A 22,786-nucleotide genomic window follows, 5' to 3' on the forward strand; every position below is an offset into this window, starting at 1 on the left:
GGGAGGGAAAAAAAATTATTCCAAGTAAGAGAGAGTTCCTTTCCTTCTTTTCTTCTTCTCTTCTTTTTTTTTTTTTTAATTTTTTTCTTGTTGGGGAAGAGGCAGATTTTAAAATTATTTTAAAATAGTGTTCTAATAAAATACTTGTTCTTGGTATACAAGGCATTGGGAGCTAAAAAGTCTTCTTACTGCATAAGGCTTTACAAATCGATTTACAGGAATAAAATCTAGTTAACAATATGTAAATATATATTCTTTTTTGATTTCCTTTTTTTCTTTTTTTCGAGATGGGGGTCTCGCTGCTGTCACCCAGGCAGGAGTGCAATGGCGTGATCTTGGCTCACTGCAACCTCCGCCTCTTGGGTTCAAGCGATTCTCCTGCCTCAGCCTCCCAAGTAGCTGGGATTACAGGTGCCTGCCACCATGCTTGGCTAATTTTTGTGTTTTTAGTAGAGATGGGGTTTCACCATGTTGGCCAGGCTAGTCTCAAACTCCTGACCTCAGGTGATCTGCCCACCTCAGCCTCCCAAAATGCTGGGATTACATAGTCTTAAATTCTAGTCATCACTTTTTAAAAGTCACAATATAGAATCTTCCAGTTTTTCTACTTTATACCTTTTTTTTTTTTTTTTTTTTTTTCCGAGGCAGAGTCTTGCTCTGTCATCCAGGCTGGAGTGCAGTGGCGTGATCTCGGCTCACTGCAACCTCCACTTCCTGGGTTCAAGCGATTCTCCTGCCTCAGTCTTCAAAATAGCTGGGATTACAGGTGCCTGCCACCACACTCAGCTAATTTTTGTGTTTTTTGTAGAGACAAGGTTTCACCATTTGGCCAGGCTGGTCTCGAACTCCTGACCTCAAGTGATTTACCTGCCCTGGCCTCAAAAAGTGCTAGGATTATAGGTGTGAATCACTGCACCCGGCCCAGTTTTTCTACTTTTAAAAACAAAACCTCTCAAGTTCTCTGAAACTTTTTCTTCTTATCCAATTTTGTTTCATTTTTGTTTCCAACTTAGTCTTCACAATTTCATGTGAAATACTCTATCAAACTATCTGTAGATGTTTAATTAGTTAAGAAAGGACATTTCTGCTTCAGTTCTTTTATTCTATCACATACTTACATGGAATGGTTCTCAAGTAGAGATTATCTCTGATCACTTGCTGCAGTTTGTGGTCAACTGATCCTTTTTGAAACTGAAGACTTAGGTAATGCCGCAAATCTTTATTAATGACTTTGCCTGGAGCAAAGACAAAAAAACAGAAAATAAATGCATAATTTTTAGATGCTCACTTAAATATAGAAGCTAGTAACTGAATACTCTTAAACCAGTTAGCTATAAATTGGATAAAGGAATCAGAGTATTTTACTAAAAAGAAAATAAAACCAAATTATTTATAGGTACTATAATTAAAATATGTACCTGCAACATAATGTGAGAATAATTTTACACGGTAAGGGATGGAGAAGGTACAGGTCAGAGAGGGTGACAAAAATATTCAGAGTAATTTCATTTAGTCCCATGGCTTTAAATGCTATCTATATAATGATAACTTCCACATTCATATCATGTCTCCATCCTTGATCTACCTCTGCCAAGCTCTAAACTCATCAAACTGATCCATATATATTGCAGATATATTTGGAAGTCAAATAAACATCTCAAGTTTCAGATAGCCAAAACAGAACTTTTAATTCTATCTGCCCCCAATGTTTCCTCCCCAACATTTTCCCTATTGTAGAAGGCACCATCAGCTTGCAAAACAATCTCGAAATCTAGAAATCATCCTTGATTTCTCCCTTTCATTCTACCCATCCAGATCCAACCCATTAGCAACTTTTGTCGCTTCTACTTCCAAGACATACTTGACTTTTCTTCATTTCCTTTGCCACCACCCTAATCTAAGCCCCCACTGATTCCTCATCTGGAATTTTGTCCCAGCCTTCTAATCCGCATCTATTCTTGTCTCCTTTCTGCCGCCCACCACTTAGCAGCCAGAGTGAGATTTAAAACATAAATCTGATAATTACTACTCTGTTTAGGGTCCCCCAAGATATCTTGTACTTGCATCAAAACCTAAAACGTGAACAGGGACTAGAAGGCCCTACATGTTCTGACTCCAGCCATCTCTGATCCTAATTTGGTTACTCTTCCCACTGTCAAACACTGCTCCACCTATGCTTGGTCAACTTTCTGATCTTCGAAAAGGCCAAACTGGCCCCACCTTACGGTCTTCTGCCTACAGGCATTTTCTGTCCACTTGCTTGACTCCTAGATACAATGTGAATAATTAAGAAAGTCAAAGATTTTCTATTATTTGTGGGGAAAATAGGAAATAAATAGAGAAATATAAGGGCTCTCAAAGAAATATTAAGCAGAAAAAATAGGATTGCAGAAATCTGATAGCAATGAATTTATACTAAGGGTTGAACTTAAAATGAAACTCCAAGTAGTCCAAACCACTGTTCATTAGACAAGGCTTCAGATAATTAGAAAAAAAATCAATGCTAAAGCAAAATAGATTATTTTACTAATAAGAACAGTTGATTAAAGTATACTATTTTATTTAGAGCAACACACTTATGACAAGGTTAGATAAATCAAATACTATAGATCAGCTAATTCTTTTAACTATTATTCCACAATATTACATTTCTAATTCCCTCTTTTGCTCTTCTCATATGTATAAATGAACATAACCTATGCAAGACAGTGCTAATATAAGCAGGAAATCAGTGTGTGTCAAAAGTTCAGCAAACATATTCAGACCCTAAACTAATATACACAAACCTTAAAAAATCCTTCTTTTGTCTTGCCAAAAATAGATGCTGAGCAAGGGGGAGCCTTTGTGATTTTAATAAACCTGAAAGATATTTACCAGGATGAACACAGAAGAATCTCTGATCCCAGAGATTGTTTCTATTAAGCATTTAGGGATCCCACTAACCCAAGTATTATTTAGATAAAAATAATATTATTTCATTTTTAAAATTTATAATACAGAATAGTACAGTATACTATTCATCACTGGATAGAATAAAATGCTAATTTATAATCAATACTGCATAGTCTCATTGCTTATTGAACAAAAATATACCAAATAATGAATTCATTAAGTATTTTTAAAATCAGGTAAGAGATATCTCAAATGCTTTGTAAATGTTATAAAAAGGTTTTGGTAAATCGCTATATAGTTGCCTAAAGGTGTTTTGCGATACTTGGGGAAGTTTGGTTAGGGTTTTTGAACGGACAGAGAATGCATCATTGTTTTTTCCCCACTTAAAAATAACATAAAGGGCCGGGCGCGGTGGCTCAAGCCTGTAATCCAGCACTTTGGGAGGCCGAGACGGGCGGATCACGAGGTCAGGAGATCGAGACCATCCTGGCGAACACGGTGAAACCCGTCTCTACTAAAAAAATACAAAAAAAAAAAACTAGCCGGGCGAGGTGGCGGGCGTCTGTAGTCCCAGCTACTCGGGAGGCTGAGGCAGGAGAATGGCGTGAACCCGGGAGGCGGAGCTGCAGTGAGCTGAGATCCGGCCACTGCACTCCAGCCCTGGCGACAGAGCAAGACTCCGTCTCAAAAAAAAAAAAAAAAAAAAAAAAAAAAAAAATAACATAAAGTAGGCTCCGATATCTAAAAATCTGCTATACAACATATTTTCAAAAAGGACTTAATTTGGATAAAAGATAATACATGAATAATTTAAAAAGACAATCTGACTCAATACTTTGTTTTATTAACTCACAATTTCCTTTTAATTTGCTTTACTGTCACATACAGTATAACTTACAAAGATAACTATAAAATGCTAAAAACTCAGATTGTATTTTAGTCTATAAAATAACAACCATTAAATTAGATATAATTAAGGACAAAGCTACAATAAAATCAGAAATACAGCATAATGGGTCTCTTAAGGCAAAATAATTGAAACAACTCCATTTTTGTTTTATTTTGTTTTGTTTTGTTTTTTGAGATGGAGTCTCGCTCTGTCGCCCAGGCTGGAGTGTGGTGGCGCGATCTCAGCTCACTGCAAGCTCCGCCTCCCGGGTTCACCCCATTCTCCTGCCTCAGCCTCCCCAGTAGCTGGGACTACAGGCGCCCGCCACCACGCCCGGTTAATTTTTTGTATTTTTAGTAGAAATGAGGTTTCACCGTGTTAGCCAGGTTGGTCTCAATCTCCTGACCTCATGATCCGCCCATCTCGGCCTCCCAAAGTGCTAGGATTACAGGCTTGAGTCACCACGCAGGGCCTCAAATCTTCTTTCAAGGGCCTACAAGATCTTAAGACTGAGAGGCCAAGGCTGGAATTGCACTCTTTTTTTCACCCTTCACTTCTCCTGGGATTCTAGATGTAACACCAAGATGAACAGTTACAAAGAAAAGTGTGAGGGACAATTTTGTAAGTGTGGTATTTTGGCCGGGTGCTCATGCCTGTAGTCCCAGCACTTTGGGAGGCCGAGGCAGTTGGATTACTTGAGGTCAGGAGATCGAGACCAGCCTAGCCAACATGGTTAAACCCCATCTCTACTAAAAATACAAAAATTAGCAGGGTATGGTGGTATGTGCCCGTAATCCCAGCTACTCTAGAGGCTGAGGTAGGAGAATCGCTTGAACCTGGGAGGCACAGGTCGCAGTGAGACGAGATCGCCCTGCTGCACTTCAGCCTGGAAAACAGAGTGAGATTCTGTCTCAAAAATAAACAAATAAATAAATAATCGTGATATTTTATGTAAACATCTGCAAGTATTCAAAAAAGTCATCACACTGTTTTGAGGCTAGAGGCAAAATATTATAAGCATCAAAGAAATATCAATTATGAAAGTTTAATAAGTTAACTACGGGTTTGCAGTCTCTAAAAGTAACAATTAATAAAAAAAAAAAATTGGATGTAGCAGTTATCATGGACTGCCAAAAGAACTTCCTAAGGGGACAAAATATATGGTTCTCTCTTTGAGATGATTCCAGGGAATTTGTATTGTTTTTAAAAATATGTAAATATCTTGAACAGGCAGCTGACTGTGGGATTACCAGAAGGCCAACAGACACATTGACTCAAAAAGACACTGCTGAGTACATCTGTACTATCAAGTTGTATATGAACATCTGCCTTTTATTTAGGGATAGTTCACAGGAATGACATTTCAAAGGTATGAAAAACATCCTAGTGAACTTAATATAGTTGTTACTGAACAAAGAAAAGATTCCTCATAATGTTAGCATTCTTAACATAGTCAGACTTTGCTCTAAATGCTAATATTATGCCTTGACTTCTAAGTAATTTATAAGTCAAGGTTACATATATAAATTAAAAACAGATTTATATAACTTACAAATACAGCTCGGTTGGAAAAAAGTCCCTAACAGAAACCTCAATCATATGAATAAATCTAGGCACTCAAGTTTCAACATACAAATCCTTAAAAAAACTAATAACTACAAATCCATACTTTCTGAATATATGCAAATTAATGTTCACCACCAGTTCTCTGTGAGGAACCAGTATATAAAGTAACTATTATTTAACTAAACCCTGGGCATGCTGGCATGGGGATGGTCAGGCAAGCAGCTGTAAATCAATCTAATTACAATCTAATTTCATCATGTTTCCACAAGGATAGATAAGGAAACATTGTCAACCACTTGGCTAAAGTCAAGATACAACATGTCTTTACTATTCTCTAATTCAGTAGCAATTATAAAACTGAAAATAAAGCAAAAAAAATGAGGTCAGTTTGGTATGTCTTATTCTTATAAATTCATATTGATTCATGGTGATCATCTCATTCTCTTCTAAACACAGTATTTCATTTTTTTACAATCTCTTCCAATTTTACCACAGTTTAAAGTAGGGAACTGGTCTTGGGTTTTTGCAATATACTTTATTCCTTTTTGGAAACTGGGACATTTGTCTCTCTCCTGTCTCCAAGTATTTATCCCATATTCTCAGTGATTTTGTTAAAAAAATAAAAAAATAAAAAAATACTGACAATAACCCTAAGATTATACCTGAGTCCATCAACTCATGAGGCAATTCATTTGGGTCTTGAAAATTTAAATTCATTTAAAGTGAATGATACTCCATCTTTTCATATTTTTTGTTTGTTTGTTTAATTTCCTCTGTTTCAGGTTGTTTGTTTTACCTTTTACTATGGGAAAAGGATTTCTGCTACTGCAGGATTACAGAAGCAAAGTAAGAATTGTATAGGTCTGATTTTTACCTGTAAACAAACACTAAGAATATTTTCTTCAGACAGTGAGCTATCCCTTCCCTCTTGTTGCTCTTGCTGCAAACACAACCTTAAAAGTTCTTTGTGCACTCTGAGGCATCTTGGCTCGTTTTAAATTTTGGTCTTTGAAAATTCTTAAATGTTTATTTCTTAAAATCTTAGCACTGTATAACTGTGTGATGATTATGTGCTCCTTTCATCTATTAATCATGCACATCCTTTAAGAAACCTGAGCTGTTCAGGGCATTTTGTATACCCATAAAAATTTCTTCTAATAATTTTTCTTTTAGAACTCGCTAGTCTTGAAATCACACCCATAGATGCTATAATCTTGCAAATATCTGTTTTCCTTAAAGGCAAAGGATGGGCATAATCATGTTTCAGTTCTCTTCTTTACAATGATGTCTGCAAGACAACCTGGTGACTTTCTCAATAAACTGTTCAATACAACCATGTCAACACACAACCAATGTTACAAATTAGTCCTTTTCCATTAGACCAAGACTCAGAATAGCAGTCCATCTTATTATTTCTTCTACCTCGTGAAATCTATAGCAGTAAGGGAAGACTCCATGAAAGTGGTGAGATTAGCCTAATGCCAGACTGGCTCCCTGGCTCAAGGAAGGGGATTCCCTAAAAGAAATAATAAATCAAACTGTCTACTTGTTTGTAAAAACAAAGAGTATTTACAATGCTTTTCTAGATAATCAGTATCTATACATTTCATAGTAAAACATATTCATTCTATGGCACAAAAGCTGTTCAAAAATACCATACACATTGTTAAACATAAATTGTCAGCTATCTAAAGGCCAAGGCCATGGTTTATTTTTTATTGATTTAGTTTATAGATTTAGTTTAGTTTTTACAGATTTAGTGTGTATCTAGAAAACAGAATAAGTGAATCAGCTTTTTTTTTTTTTTTTTTTTTTTTTAGATGGGGTCTCACTCTGTCAACCAGGCTGGAGTGAAGAGGTGCGATCTCGGCTCACTGCAACCTCTGCCTCAGGGACTCCAGCAGTCCTCCCACCTCAGCCTCCCAAGTAGCTGGGACCACAGGCACATGCCACCAGGCCAGGTTAATTTTTGTATTTTTGGTAGAGAAAGGGGTTTGTCATGTTGCCCAGACTGGTGTCAAACTCTTGAGCTCAAGTGATCTGCCTGCCTTGGCCTCCCAAAGTTCTGGCTGGGATTACAGGTGGGAGCCACCATGCCTGGCCTTAATTTGTATTTTTAACTATCCATTTGACCCTCTCCATCCTTGAATACATGAAATTTTAGAAGACACTTAACTGATACAGCACTCTTTAACAGTCTGTCGACAACTTTATGTTAAATTGTGTTTTTTCAACAATAAAACTGATTTTATTTTGGCTCTGTCAAATCACTAAAATAAATTCTTCACCAATTTCTTCAATTCTTCATTAAAGCAGCAAGCTCTATGAGTCTTTATAAGTAGTTTTAATTATATAGCTTATATGTCAATTCCTCAAATTCTGTTCTTTACTTATTAACATTTTAAAACATATTCACAAATGGTATCTGGACTGAAATATAAAATAAGGCTAAGCTAACCATTTGAATCTATTATCTTCTGGCTCCATTGGGTATAACAAGTCTACAGCAGGAAAAGCCAAAAACTTCCCTTTCTGTGGAAGAGGCATAGGAATAAGACAAGAACAAGAAATGGAAACACTGATGACTAGGGCTGTTATTTTAGAATTATTATCATTACTATATACATATTAATTACATTTATTATATTATATGCTATATGTTTTAACTCACTCCTCATGATAACCTTTGAAGTAGGTTATAATTATTCCCATTTTATAGATAAGAAGCTAAAGTTTTGAGAAGTTAAGTAACTTGGCCAAGGTTACACTGCTAGTAAGTGACAGACTTGGGATGTGAACACAGTCAATCTGTCTTCAGAGCCTACACTGTAAACACTGTAAGCGCTGTCCTAGAATATCCCTGTTTCTTTCTCTCTCTTTCTCTGTGTGTGTGTGTGTGTATGTGCACACGCGTATGTATGTGTAAGAGACACGGTCCCTTTTGACGAATTTCTTGTTTTGCATGAGCTTATAGAGTACAGGTTTCCTGTTTCATAAGAGCCTACTTTTCCATGACACAGTCTAGTCATTTCTGAGTTCTGAGGAGTAGGTACTTAGGGCTAAATGCAGTGAATGAGAGTGAGCCCAAAGGGAACTTAAAGTCTTGCAGGGAACATAAACATTGAAGAAGAAATTTCTTTTTTTTTTTTTTTTTTTTTTGAGACGGAGTCTCGCTCTGCCGCCCAGGCTGGAGTGCAGTGGTCAGATTTCAGCTCACTGCAAGCTCCGCCTCCTGGGTTTACGCCATTCTCCTGCCTCAGCCTCCCAAGCAGCTGGGACTACAGGCGCCCGCCACGTCGCCCGGCTAGTTTTTTGTATTTTTTAGTAGAGACGGGGTTTCACCATGTTAGCCAGGATGGTCTCGATCTCCTGACCTCGTGATCCGCCCGTCTCGGCCTCCCAAAGTGCTGGGATTACAGGCTTGAGCCACCGCGCCCGGCCTGAAGAAGAAATTTCAAATGTGGAAACATTATAAAAGAGAAGTACAGGAGTTCCTCTTTATCTAACGTTTTGTTTTCCATGGTTTGTTACCTACAGTCAGCCTTGGTCTGAAAGTATTACGTGGAAAATTCCAGAAATAAACAACTAATAAGTTTTAGACTGCACGCCATTCTGAGTGCTGCGATGAACTCCCATGCCATCCTGTTCCATCCCGCCTGGGATGTGAGTCATCCCTTTGTCCTGCTGTATCATCCCTATATCCATGCCATATATGCTACCCACACATTAGTTACTCAGTGGCTATCTTAGTAGCTGTCTGGGTCATTAGATCAAAAAATATAGTATATATAGGATCTGGTACATATCCCCCAAGAATAAGGGGGGACTACTATACAGAGTATTATGGGCATTTACAACTTAGATCCTAAATCTGGGGGTTATGGGAAGACTTCACTAAGTGCCACTGTAGCTGAAACCTGAAAGATAAATAGGAGCCAGCAAGGCAAAAAGGGCAGTGGGGGAAATGTTGGTAAAGGAAACAAGATATTCAACAGCACTTACTTGAGCTGGGGAAGAACATAGTGGTTAGAGGAACTGAGAGAAATCCAGTGTTGCTGGCTCTTAGAAAGTGAGGTAGAATCCACACAATCTGTGATAAGAGTTCCAGAGACCAGTAGGTTACGCAGAACCTTGTAACAATAATGTAAAAGAACATCCACTAACTCAGGTCTGACACTAAAACCCTTTGTAATTCCCATAAGCTAACAACTATGAACATATTCTTTCTGGTCACCCCTATATTCCACATCTGTGTTCAAATGCTTTCTCATTATTTCTAGTCTGTCTTCTACTTAAAGAATATATCCAAGGTTTTAAACTCAGAAGGTCTATATCTACACATTTCTCTAAGTATGCCACTCTCATTACAGGCAAGCAGGAACTTAATGAATTTTTAAAATAATTTATATAAATAAATTCCTCTCCAGTCCCAAGTGTGAAAAGCGTTAAATACTCCGGAGTCTCCTGAGCCATTTCCATTTTTAAAACTAGTCAGTTTTTCAAGTTACAGTTTGAAGAAACACAGACTAAAGCAATGAAGCAATGTTATTATCTTCTACATAATAAAGCCACCACTTCAGCAGTCACAAAAAAGGCTCCTGCTACAGAGGTCACATTCTTTGTCTATATTATGAATTATGGCAATAGTAAACATTGAAATGGGAGTGTCCACTTTGCATAGGTTCCTGGAAGGGGCCATCACAAATACATTGGTCAGATTTCATATGCTGCCCTGAGTCCTACATATCACTGGCATTTGAAGGTCAAGCCTGCTGCTTTCCCTACACATGCCCAGAAAGGTTTTCTTTTCTCTCTCCCTCCTTTCTCATTTCTTACATTCCTCTTCTTCTTTCCTTTATTATTTTTTAATGTGTTTATAATCAGAAGAATTATAATCATAGCTAGAGAAAGAACTCTTTGGCTTAAGTAGCCTATACATCTGGAAATCCATGAGCTCTACCAAACTAAAAATATATATTCCTAAAAGTCTAACACTGTTTATCACATGTAAAATTCCATATTAATGCGACATCAAAATTGCTATATTATATTCAAATTATGTGTAACTAAAACCCATCATACTGTGGATTTTTTTTGTTTATATGATTTTTATTTGCTTAAAAAAGCAAGTGTTTCTGTGTATGATATATTTATAAATAACAATCATATCTCTAAAAAACTCTCAGACACATGGCCAGGGATCTGAGATGTAAAGAAAAAGAGGTGGTTCCCCAGAGGAAAATGATATTGCATCTATATCTATATTCTCACTTCCGAGGCAACTACACCAGTCTTGTCAACATCCAGCTCTACCTTTCTAATCTCCATATCCAATTGTTTTCTCTATTGGTTTCAGTTTTGTGTCTATTCTAGCTAGTGCTCTACAGTGCTGTGTATACATAAATCTAAAGTGCTATGTACACATAAATAAGGTTAAAGCAAAAGCCCTGCACATTGACCACTTGTCCACCTGCTCCGAAAACAAGACGTGGGCAGAACTCTGGAGTCCACACTAAGATGTTCCTCTTTTCATCTCTCCTCCCCGTTGGTTCTTGCCACAGAACAGTGGGTACATGTCTGCTTCCCCCACTGGATCTTAAGCATGTGTGAAGCCAGAAACTACGCTTTGTGTGCCTCTGTATCCTCCAAAATACCTAGCACAGTGCTGAATAAACACTTGTCTTAAACATGCAAAAATGACATTTTAAACAATGTGATCATTATACTGATTGTGTTTCTAATTAATTCGTATTAGAAAAATACTTTTACTATAGCCTTCAAAGACACAGAAACCCTTTCACTAAGCAACATCATTAAAAGTAATGTTTTCGCCAGGTGTGGTGGCTCACACCTGTAATTCCAGCACTTTGAGAAGCTGAGATGATGGATTGCTTGAGCCCAGGAGTCTGAGACCATCTCTATTTTTCGTACAGATGGGTAAAATGCTGTCTCTATTTAAAAAATACAAAAAATTAGCAGGGTGTCATGGTACACACCTATAGTCTCAGCTACCTGGGAGGCTGAAAAGGGAGGATCACCTAAGCCAGGGAGGTCAAAGCTGCAGTGAGCCATGACCGCACCACTGCACTCCAGCATGGGGAACAGAATGAGATCCTGTCTCAAAAAAAAAAAAAAAAAGTAATGCTTCAATATATGACAATGCAGTCAAATGCTCAAGATACATTTTAAATGAAAAAAAGCAAGTTACAAAATAAAATATTTGGTATGAATCCAAATTAAAGATAACTGAAGATATGCAAATAAAAAATGTAAGGGACACACATAAAACAAACTCACACTTAAACACTTAACAATACTTAAGGTATTATCAAAGGATGTAATTACCTTGTGATCTTGAAAAGGATTTTAAATAAACTTTTCGCTTTTTTTTTTTTTTTTTTCTGAGATGGAATCTCGCCAGGCTGGAGTGCAGTGGCGCGATCTCGGCTCATTGTAACCTCCACCTCCTGGGTTCAAGCGATTCTCCTGCTTCAGCCTCCCGAGCAGCTGGGACTACAGACACGCACCACCACGCCCAGCTAATTTTTGTATTTTTAGTAGAGATGGGGTTTCACCATGTTGGCCAGGATGGTCTCGATCTCTTGACCTCCTGATCCACCCATCTCAGCCTCCCAAAGTGCTGGGATTACAGGAGTGAGCCACCGCTCCCGGCCTTAAATAAACTTTTTTCTTTAAAAACGTTTTTCTTCATAGTTTTTGTTTTTCAAATTTTCTGCAGTGAAAATATGTTACTATAATGAAAAAAAAGTTTTACAAACTAGAAACCAAAGTTTGAAAAACTGTGCCTTTTAAAGGTCATTAATGGAAAAGGAGGCCTAACGTAGTGGACCGTTATGACAAAAAACTTGCAAGTTCTACATGAAAGCTGAGACTATTTATGTAGGTTTTTCTTTAGTCAGCTGTCTTCCAAATAGGTATTATTTTCACCATTCCTAGGATAAATTGCAATCATTTCTCTTTTAACTGAAACTCTCAGTCAACGGATAAACTAAAGAACTAAAACCTATGTTTGAAAAATAAGATGGAAATCATCATTCTAGACAAGACACAGCAAAATCACCACAACCTCCCCTTAAAAGGTCATATATCAGGAAGGGCAAAGTAAAATGGGATCTTCCCAGTGGAACACAGTAGAAAAAGTAAAAACGTAAATAATCAAAATTGAGTCCTTTTCTTTTCCAAACTTTTTATGGGATTATGAACATTTAGTACCTAAAGAAAAACAGCATTTTAGAAGTGTTATCCTGAGGCTATTTATAATTTTTTCTTTGTGACACTCACATCAGGAATCATTAGCAAACCTGTCGTAATGCCAGATAACCAATGCCTGGCTGGCACACCAATAACTGAGTCATATTATATGCTTCATCCTTTTGACAGGAGGGTACAAAGCCATCTATTGTGTACTGTCATTTTCACTGCAAACAGAATAACTGGGTTTAGTAGTCTTTACAAATCAAAGTTATGTGCTTCAACAGAATGTCCAGGACTTGAGGTAGAAGATCTGTTAATGATATTTCATTACAACAGCTGATAAAGAGATAGCTGAAAGGGAATACTGACCCAAAAAAGATAATTAGAGAATTCATAGTGTATTTTAAGAGACTTCATGACTGTAAACAATTTCAACCTCTGGATTCAGGCAATAGGCTGATATAATTAACCAAATTAAAGGAAAAATTTAATAGTCTCCTTTTCTCTGATAGCTTTTAAAAATATATACTGACCCTCAGAACTTTTCTACAGTAAATGGTTAAAGATCCCCAAAATTCTATTACACATCAAAAGTAATCTGACTCCAGACAGAGTGAACATACATTCAACAAACAAAATAATTTAAGTATTTTCAATTTCCATTTCTAATCTCTCTTTAATCAATAACACATTTAGAATATTTTTAAATCATCCTTCAAAATGTAAAATGTCAGTTCAACAACTGGAAGAGTCTTCTAGGCAACATGACAATGTAAGTCACTTCCACAAAAATCCCTCTTTTCAACACAGAAAATGAGAAAAATAATCAAAAATAGAAAGAAAAAATTTAATCTCTTAAAAGTTATCAACTCCAGAAAATGCAAAACAATTTAGACTACATTGAGGGAATGCCAGAAGCTGACAGCAATTCTCTAGCTCATAAGCACAGCACGTTTTGAAAACTCTGAATAGAAAATATCCAGAAGTTCTCCACTGACACCCCCAGTTTACATGAGCTATCAGAAAGCATGGCAGGACTGAAGGTGGAATTCACTGACCAAACTCATCGGCCATTTTTCTTCTGTACAAGGTTCTTAACTGGAAGGTCTGATGTCAGTAGGCAAACCTACTTCAAAGCTGCAGATGACAGTGACTTGAGAGTGGAATGGTACATGACAAAAGGTGTATGAGTTGTGGCAGAGTACCTTCTAATTCACCATCAGTTCACCTTGAAGCAGAAGGAACCAAATGAAGCCACCACGCCTACTCCCAACAAGGGAAAGGCAAAAATTCCCAATGCGTAGGAGCAAAAGACAAAAATTCAGAGAGAAACGGACATAAAGCTACCAAAATGTTTCCTTGGCTCTAGCTCCCTCCTTACCCACTACTACCAATGCAGGCATTTTTTTTTTTTTTTTTTTTTTTTGAGACAGAGTCTCGCTCTGTCACCCGGGCTGGAGTGCAGTGGCCGGATCTCAGCTCACTGCAAGCTCTGCCTCCCGGGTTCACGCCATTCTCCTGCCTCAGCCTCCCGAGTAGCTGGGACTACAGGCGCCCGCCACCTCGCCCGGCTAGCTTTTTTTTTGTATTTTTTTGGAAACGGGGTTTCACCGTGTTAGCCAGGATGGTCTCGATCTCCTGACCTCGTGATCCGCCCGTCTCGGCCTCCCAAAGTGCTGGGATTACAGACTTGAGCCACCGCGCCCGGCCCTGCAGGCATTTTAATAGCTAAATAGAGGCTACCTGACATCTGTATCAAGCTGAAGACTTCATGTGCTAATGGTAAGAGCCAAGTGATATCAAGGTAAACTGAAAAGGTAGTCAAGAAATAGCACTAATGGGCTTTATGTGACGAAGTAAGAAAATTAGACTGGCATATTGAAAAAGTAACTTTGTGTGGAGAATGTACAAGGGGGCAAGAATAGCTATGGGGCATGCAATTAAACAGTGAGGGTCACTGTCCAGGTGAGAGATGATTTTGATTTACAGTGGTAGTGAAGGAGAAAAGGAGATGGATTTGAGATTCACTGTACATATCCATACATATGAAGAGTTTTTCAATATCAAAAACTATCCTTAGAAGAGGAAATAATCTTATTTTGAACCTTAGAATATTTCAGATTATAGACTGACATATAAATTATTTTGTTCTGAAAAATCACAAAGTACTGTCTGGAACAGGCAGGTTAGCCTGAATCAACAACAATTGCTTCAAGAGATAATTTGACACAACTGGTAAAAAAAAAAAAAAAAAAAGAAAAAAGTAAGCAAAGTAAGAAGATTTAGTAATTACTCCATGACGTATTACCTCCCTGCTGTGTGTGTTAGATGTCACTATTAAGCAATATTTCAATGATCATTTGAAAAAAGTGATTCAGTTCATGCTTAGGTTACAGGATCATGAATATATGCCAACAGAAAAAGTAGGGGGAAAAATTCTGCCCTAATTGTACTTGGAACTGAGACAGCATTATACACGGATTCAAAAAATACATTATCTCAAACAACTTAGATGGAAGGGAGGAGGAGATGATCTGGAAAACTGTGTTAGATCACTCATTCCAGCGTTGACAAAGCACCAACAAAATTTTTGTATGACACAGTGGCAAAACCAGTATCTCTAAATTGTGAGTTTAAATATATGTATAATTAAATTAAATATTAGAAGTAGAAATTTGATTATGTCCCTAAAAGTTAGATTCATACTGTCTAATCAAAAGATTTTTTTAAAAAAACACATGTCTTCTAGTAACTGTGGATAGCTTAAGAACAGGCTCTTCTTGTATTTGGATATACATGGGACTGTGGGTAGAAGTCATAATCCTTGGTAGTACATCTGACAGGAAGATTCAGGGAGAGCCAAAAATAATAATGACTCCAGGTTTCTCATTTGAGAAACCAGGTAAATTTAAGTTCTATTTAAAGAAAAATAGAAAAGAGAAGAACAAGTTTCAGAATTGAGGCAGGAAATCAGGTTGGTTTGGGGCATGCTGTTTTGATATGCTGGTGAGACGGACACCTTGTAGAAATACCAAGTAGGTTGTTGGATATAACTATGTGGAATTCAGAGAAGAGATCTGAATTTAGAGCTGGAAACTGGAAGACTTTACCTCACAGAGAGTAAATGACAATAATCTAGCTTTGAAAGAGATATGCGGCAATAAGTATTTTCATGCACTATTAATGAGGGTATACAGTTGCACAACCTTTCTGAAAGGCATTATGGCAATATCTATCAACATATACTTGCATATCCTCTTACAAAAAGATCTACTAAGGTAATATTCAAATACAAATGTAAAAAAAATGTATCCAACTATAGGGAACTGATGAGTACATCATTAATAATGAAACCTATCTTCAACTACTGATTTATAATGTTTAAATATATTGAGTAAAAAAAAAAAGAGGATGGTGCAGAATAGCATTTAGTATACAATATTTACGAAATTGGTACACATTTCTTATATACGTATGCAAAACATATTCTAAAATGTGCTTATTTCTCAGTGGCAAGACAATGAAGAATTTTTCTCCTCCTCTTCATAACTTTCTATCGAGAGGTTTTTTTTTAAGCGAACAACAAAAGTACACCATTTTTTAGAAATCTATAAAGCTTCTGTTTTTTCCCCCATTCTCTTAAGTGCTTAAGAATTAGAGCAAATATAATCTTTGAGGCAAACAAGAAAAACAAGAGAAGAAGACCACCCTGGCCAAGTACAGCTTGCTTTCAAATTTCAGAGCTGCATAACTAGGAACACACTGTCAAAGCTGAGCACCATCCCAGGCTTCAGATCAAACAATTAAGCTAGAGAAGTCAGTCCTGGTTGACCTAAGCCTGTAATTTGATTGCTGAAATGAATACTAACAGGCCACTTACAGAACTGGTTCCTCCACCCTGACCCAGTGATTGAACACCATATGGTGATTAAGGCAATTTACTGTAAGACCACATCTTAGGGATTAGTAAATTATGTACAAGAAAACATGGACAGGAAAAGCAAGGCAGCAAGGGATTATATGACTAGAGTGATAGGCGGGAAGCTCAGATGAAAGAAGGATCTAACTCATGACCTTAAAGGATTAGAGCATTACTCTGTGGTGAAGTCACTAAATATTTTACCAGGACTCATGACATAACCAGACTTATGTTTTAGATGTATCATTCTGGCAACAATGTGACTATGGGAAAAGCAGAACAGTTGGAGGGCACTAACACCAGCACAGGATAAATTTAGCTGCAAACCAATTAATACTGGCAGTAGAAGTAGTATTAGAAGAATCAACGCAGCAGAACATTGTATTGGTGAAATAGGAGGCAGAGTCAAGAAACACACTAAACATAAGAAATTAGCTGAGATGTGAAGTGAATGAATGCTCACAGATGTGCAGGGGAAGTGCTGTGATTCAAACTTCAAATTATAGGTGTCCCTGCAGGAGAAAAGAGAATGAACTAAATGTTTAATAAATAAGGAGCATAGTTGAAGAAAACTCAAAAATTAAAAAGAAATTACATTTGAAATGAGAATATTAATATTCACCCAAGAAAAAGGAAAAAACAACAACATCATAAAGATAAATTTAAATCCTTTAGCTATGGGGACGGGGAATCTGATTCCAAAAAAGAAAAGAAAAGAAAAGAAATTTAAACAATCCAAATCAAGAGAAATTAAGACGAAAACTGTGATGAAAGACATGATGCGTTATCTGCGGTCTTTCTGAGTTGTGATGGTAATGGTGGTTTTAAATTAATAGATAGATAAATTTCATCTACTTTTTATCTTTATTTTTCAACTTTTACTTGAGGTTCGGGGGATACATGCGCAGGTTTGTTACATGGGTAAATTGAGTGATGCTGGAGTATGGTATACAAATGATCTTGTCACCCAGATAGTGAGCATACTACCCAATAAGTAGTTTTTTGACTCTCACTCTCCTCCCACCCTCCACCCTGAAGGAGACCCCAGTGTCTTATTGCTCTCCTCTTTCTGTCCATGGGTACTCGATGTTTAGCTACCATTTATAAATGAAAACATGTGGATTTGGTTATCTGTTCCTGTGTTAATTCATTTAATGTAATGGCCTCCAGCTGCACTGATGTTGCTGCAGAGGACATGATTTTGTTCATTTTATGGCTGCATAGTATTCCATGGTGTATGTGTACCATATTTTCTTTGATTTTTTTTTTCTTCAGAGAGAGATGAAAGGAGTAATAATCTGGAGCTCTATGACTAAAGCTAAAAGAAAATCATATAACTGAAGAGCTGCTGTAGGCAAACATTAATACTATGTTATTTAGCTATTGTGATGAAAAAATAAATAGGTGTCACATGAGAAAAAAACAAGGCACAGAGGTAACGAGACCAATAGATAGCTGGGGGAGGTACAATCCACACACAACCTTTTTTTTCGTGGTCAAAATGAATGGATGTCAAGTTACTGCTTTCTAGAGAGATATAAATTCATCATAATTCAGTAGGAAAATGTCTGTTGTTAAGTTCAAGTAAGCACTAACATCAATTCTTCTTTGTAGCTCTTCAATAACATACATTTTCATATATTATGATTCTATTACCTTGCTATTGACATGAGACACATTTACAATACACACACTTAGAATTAACATTTTCCAAACTCTCTAATAAATAATTCACAAGTACCTTAACCTCAGTAAACATGAGATATTTTGTTAAATTTTAAATTCAAAATTAAAACCAAGTACACTGTTGTTGCTCTTGAAGAACACTACTGTATTTAAGAGGGACCAGTAGGCAAAAAGCGCCACTGAGGGGAAATTATTCTTAGAGATCAGGATTTGTAAAGAAACAGATGTGACAATTTAGAAGAGACCTTAAAAAATAAGACAACTGACAAATAATTAAAATGCTGTTAGTGATAAGATTATGAGTGGCTATGCCCTGTCTTTACATTTTTGTCTTAAATGTTGTTATCATTTTTACAATTTAAAAAAAAAAGTAGAAAAGGTCCAATACAAACATGTAGGTAATACTACAAAGACAAAGATTATATATATATATATATATATATGCTGACTGAAAGGGAATTTGCAGACATGGAAATAACGTTTAATGTTCACTTCTGTTTCTGGGAAGCTGTTTATATATAATATAAAAGTTTAATAACTGCAATAGAGATAGATTCGTATTTGACTCTATAAAATGAATATACAATTTTTCTTTCCGTCTCTACTAAAAATACAAAAACTAGCTGGGCGAGGTGGCGGGCGCCTGTAGTCCCAGCCACTCGGGAGGCTGAGGCAGGAGAATGGCTTAAACCCGGGAGGCGGAGCTTGCAGTGAGCTGAGATCCGGCCACTGCACTCCAGTCCGGGAGACAGAGCGAGACTCCGCCTCAAAAAAAAAAAAAAAAAAAAAGAGATCACTTGGACTCGGGAAGCGGAACATCACACACTGGGGCCTATCATGGGGAGGGGGGAGGAGGGAGAGATTGCATTGGGGAGTTATACATGATATAAATGATGAATTTATGGGTGCTGACGAGTTGATGGGTGCAGCACACCAACATGGTATAAGTATACATATGTAACAAACCTGCACGTTATGCGCATGTACCCTAGAACTTAAACTATAATTAAAAAAAAAAAAACCAAATAGAAAAACTTAAGATGAAATTTCTGGTGAAAATATTTTAATAAACATTTTCTGTACTGTAATATTTATTTTATTTTTAATTTATTTTTATTGGCATGATTATATAGTCAGCATTCGATCAAAAAATTTAATGTTTATATCTCATTTCTACCCATTACTATATTTTGTTTTATTTCATGGTTATTTTTGGAAATAATTTTGTCATATAGGAGAGGTATATATTAAAAAGTTATCTGCTTTAGGCATCAAATATACTAGGCATGCCACTGTGGAGTACAAGATGATACATCCAGTGTAGAAGAAAAAATAAGGATAGTTAGAGTTGTAGTATTGCCAGAGACTAAATGTTTATGTTTCCCCAAATTCATAAGCTGAAACCTAATCCCCAGTGTAATGGTATGAGGAGGTGAGGCCTTTCAGAGGTGATTAGATCATGAGGACAGGTCCTGCATCAATGGAAACAGTGTCCAATAAAAGAGAACCCAGGCTCCTTTACCCTTCTGCCTCATGAGGACACAGCAAAAAGATGGCCATTTTTGAACTGGGAATTGAGCCCTCATCAGGCATCAAATCTGCTGGCACCTTCAACCTAGTACTTCTCAGCCTCCAGAACTGTGAGAAATAAATATTTGTTGTTTGAACCACTCAGTTTATGGAATTTTCATTATAGTAACACTAATTAACAAGGAGTTACACAGTTGTATCATAACAAATGGAAACACACTAGGAGGCTAAACTAGAAATGAATAAAAATGTTTACCTATGACAGGGTGGTAAAAGGACAGAGGTAGAGGGTAGATATACAAAATAGAAGGCAAACTTCTCCAACTATACTTTATAATATAGTGTGACTTCTGAACCAACAAAAGTTTTATAAATTCAAGAGAATAAAACTAAATATAAGATCTAAATAAGCAAACTCTAACTGAAAACAAGTAGAAACAAATGAACTTAATTGCTTGTCAAATTAGTAACATAACCACATGAGAACAAAAAATATTTCAAGTCACTTTTGAACACAGTATTCTGACTTACATTCTTACTGGCATATATTCTAAGGACAATAAAAACTATTAAAATATTTAACCTCACATTATGCTTATAGTATTAACATTGGGTTTTGTAATTTTAAACCTATTTTTGTGTACTGTAGGATAAAGCAAATAAGTAATTATGTTGTTCATTTCCAGCTGCAAAATTCTTATTTACCTAAGAATGCCAGCTAACAATGTACAAGGAACGATAGAATTAACAACTCCCGATGAAATAACTGATTCAGGCAAGAATCATCAATAAATGCTAAGCCATTTAGTATGAAATTGTTCCCACTGATTTCCTGCTAATCGCTAAGGGGAAAAGTATTTTATTACACAAAAAAGATCAAACTTATTATTGCTAATCTGATAGCCATTTTACGCAATACAATATGAAGTTTACAGTGTCATCTATGAAGTATTTTTGCCAAAACACTTAATCTGAATAGAATCAACTTGATTTACATTCCAGTTTATAGGAATTACAAAGGATAGAGGAACAAGACAAATGATACCATGAAGAAGCAATCAGACAAATTTAGAATTTAAAACATTCTGCTCTCTTAAAAAGTCTGTCCTCCCTTCAAAAAAACAAAAGGTGGGGTGAGGTGAAGATTTTCAAACAAAAGACACTAAAGAGGTATAACACCTAAAGGCAATATGTGAACTTTAGTTGGATCCTGTTTAGGAAGGGAAAAAAAAAAACCATAAAAAATATTTTTGTGATAACTAGGAAAATCTGACTATAAACTGGATAGTAGCTAATATTAAGATATTACTGTCAATTTTCTTAGATGTGATAGTGATGTTGTGAGGTATAATATGGAATACATGCTAAATATTTTAGGATTAAAGTGTCACAAAATTTTCAATTTACTTTGAAATGGTTTCACTAAACACAGACATGTACACATACACACACATATTTATAGACAGGTGGGTATGGAATCTAGGTGGTGGTTATATGGGTATTCATTGTCCTGTTCTTTCTAATTTTCTGTATGCTTGAAATTTTTCATAATAGTAAGTTGAAAAAATATAGAATTCCTCAGTAAATACAATATTAATTAATTCTAGTAATAGGTGCTTAAGACAATTTATAGAAAGACTTAAGAACTCATTCTTTGCTATTCTGCCAATTAGGAATCAATCTTTTATCTTTTTTCCTTAAGTCAGATCCAAAACAGAAAATAATCAGCAACATCTTTCCTGTGATAACAAAGTGACTTCTCTGCAGTTTCCTCAACAGGCCAATGATTTTCTTTCGTCTAGCTGCCCATTTTACTCAGCTCAATATCCTCTGAAGACCAGCCTAATTTAAATGAAGTTGTATTGAATGCTGAAAGTTTTCTAAACTTTCCATTTGGCACCAAATTTTATACTTTGGCTTCTGGCCTAAATAATAAATTCTTAAAGATAACACAATCTTTTATATGCCTTTCTCCCTATTTAACTAGTTCTTCATTTGGGTGAATTCATTCTATTTCCACAGCTTAATTATCACCTATATTCTAGTAATTTTCAAACTGATATCCTCAACTCTTTCTCCCTACTTCCAAATTCATGTGCCTATTGAGTGATGCCAACTGGAAAAGCCCCTCAAACTCAGCAAATCCAAATGTGAATTCATCATACCTCCCTGCCCCCAGCCTCCCACCCCCCAACACACATAAAATCTGCCATAATTCACCTCAACTGCCATTTTAAAAATCTATGAGTTAGCCTTGGCTCTTTTTCTCCCTCTCACTGACATGTTTAATCAGTAATAATAATATTAACAAATTCCAATAATAACTATTATAGAACTAACACTTACATGGTGCTTACTATGTACCTGGCACCTGTTCTAAACTCTGTACACATATTAATTCATTTAATTCTCTCAACAATCCTATAAAATAAGTATTGTTTTTCTTCCCATTTTATAGATGGGGAGAATGAGGCATAGGGAGGTGTAATAACTGCCCCAAATTTACAAAGCTACTAAGTGACAGACTTAGGACTTGAACCCAGATGTCTGGGCTCTACAATCTTTTTCTTAACTAATACATTATACCTCCTCTTCAATCACCAAATACTGTTGATACCATCTCCCAAATATTTCTCAAACTCATTCAGTTCTCTCCATTTCAATGACTACTACCTTAATCCAGGTCACCAACATCTTTAGCCTGATTAAGCCAGCAGCTTCCTAACTGGACTCCCCACCACCAGCTTTGTTTTCCAATTTTCTTAAAGTACAAATCTGCTTATATCATACTTCTGCTTTTGTACATAACCTTCCAATTGAGCTAAGAATAGCACTCAAATCCCTTAATGTGGGGATCCAGCATTCCCTTTCAGCCTCTTCTCCTGCCACTCTGTAGTTCCTTCTCCATACTCCACACCCACCATCATTCTCACATTCCTCACATATTAGGTTCTCTCTCTCTCATAAGCAGAGCTTGGGATGTGATGTTCCTTTTCTCTGGAACACTCTTCCCCTAACCCCTTGTCTGGTTGTCTCATAGAACCTTTATACCTACATGAATATGTCTATGCACAGATACTATATCTTTG

At 36.5% G+C, this 22,786-nt stretch overlaps 1 protein-coding gene across 3 annotated transcripts in view; it reads right to left on the reverse strand.

Moving 5' to 3' along the window:
- The window catches only part of MAGI3 (membrane associated guanylate kinase, WW and PDZ domain containing 3), a 300,844-nt gene that overhangs the window by 129,217 nt on the left and 148,841 nt on the right, over positions 1-22,786 (reverse strand). For all 3 annotated transcript variants that reach the window (XM_033198447.1, XM_033198450.1, XM_033198448.1), the window contains exon 2: positions 1,119-1,235. In XM_033198447.1, coding sequence (XP_033054338.1) covers positions 1,119-1,235 — 117 coding nt within the window. The remainder of the gene's footprint in view (positions 1-1,118; positions 1,236-22,786) is intronic.

The sequence above is a fragment of the Trachypithecus francoisi genome, unplaced genomic scaffold (assembly GCF_009764315.1).
Source record: "Trachypithecus francoisi isolate TF-2019V2 unplaced genomic scaffold, Tfra_2.0 Lachesis_group5, whole genome shotgun sequence".
In the NCBI taxonomy this organism is placed as follows: domain Eukaryota; kingdom Metazoa; phylum Chordata; class Mammalia; order Primates; family Cercopithecidae; genus Trachypithecus; species Trachypithecus francoisi.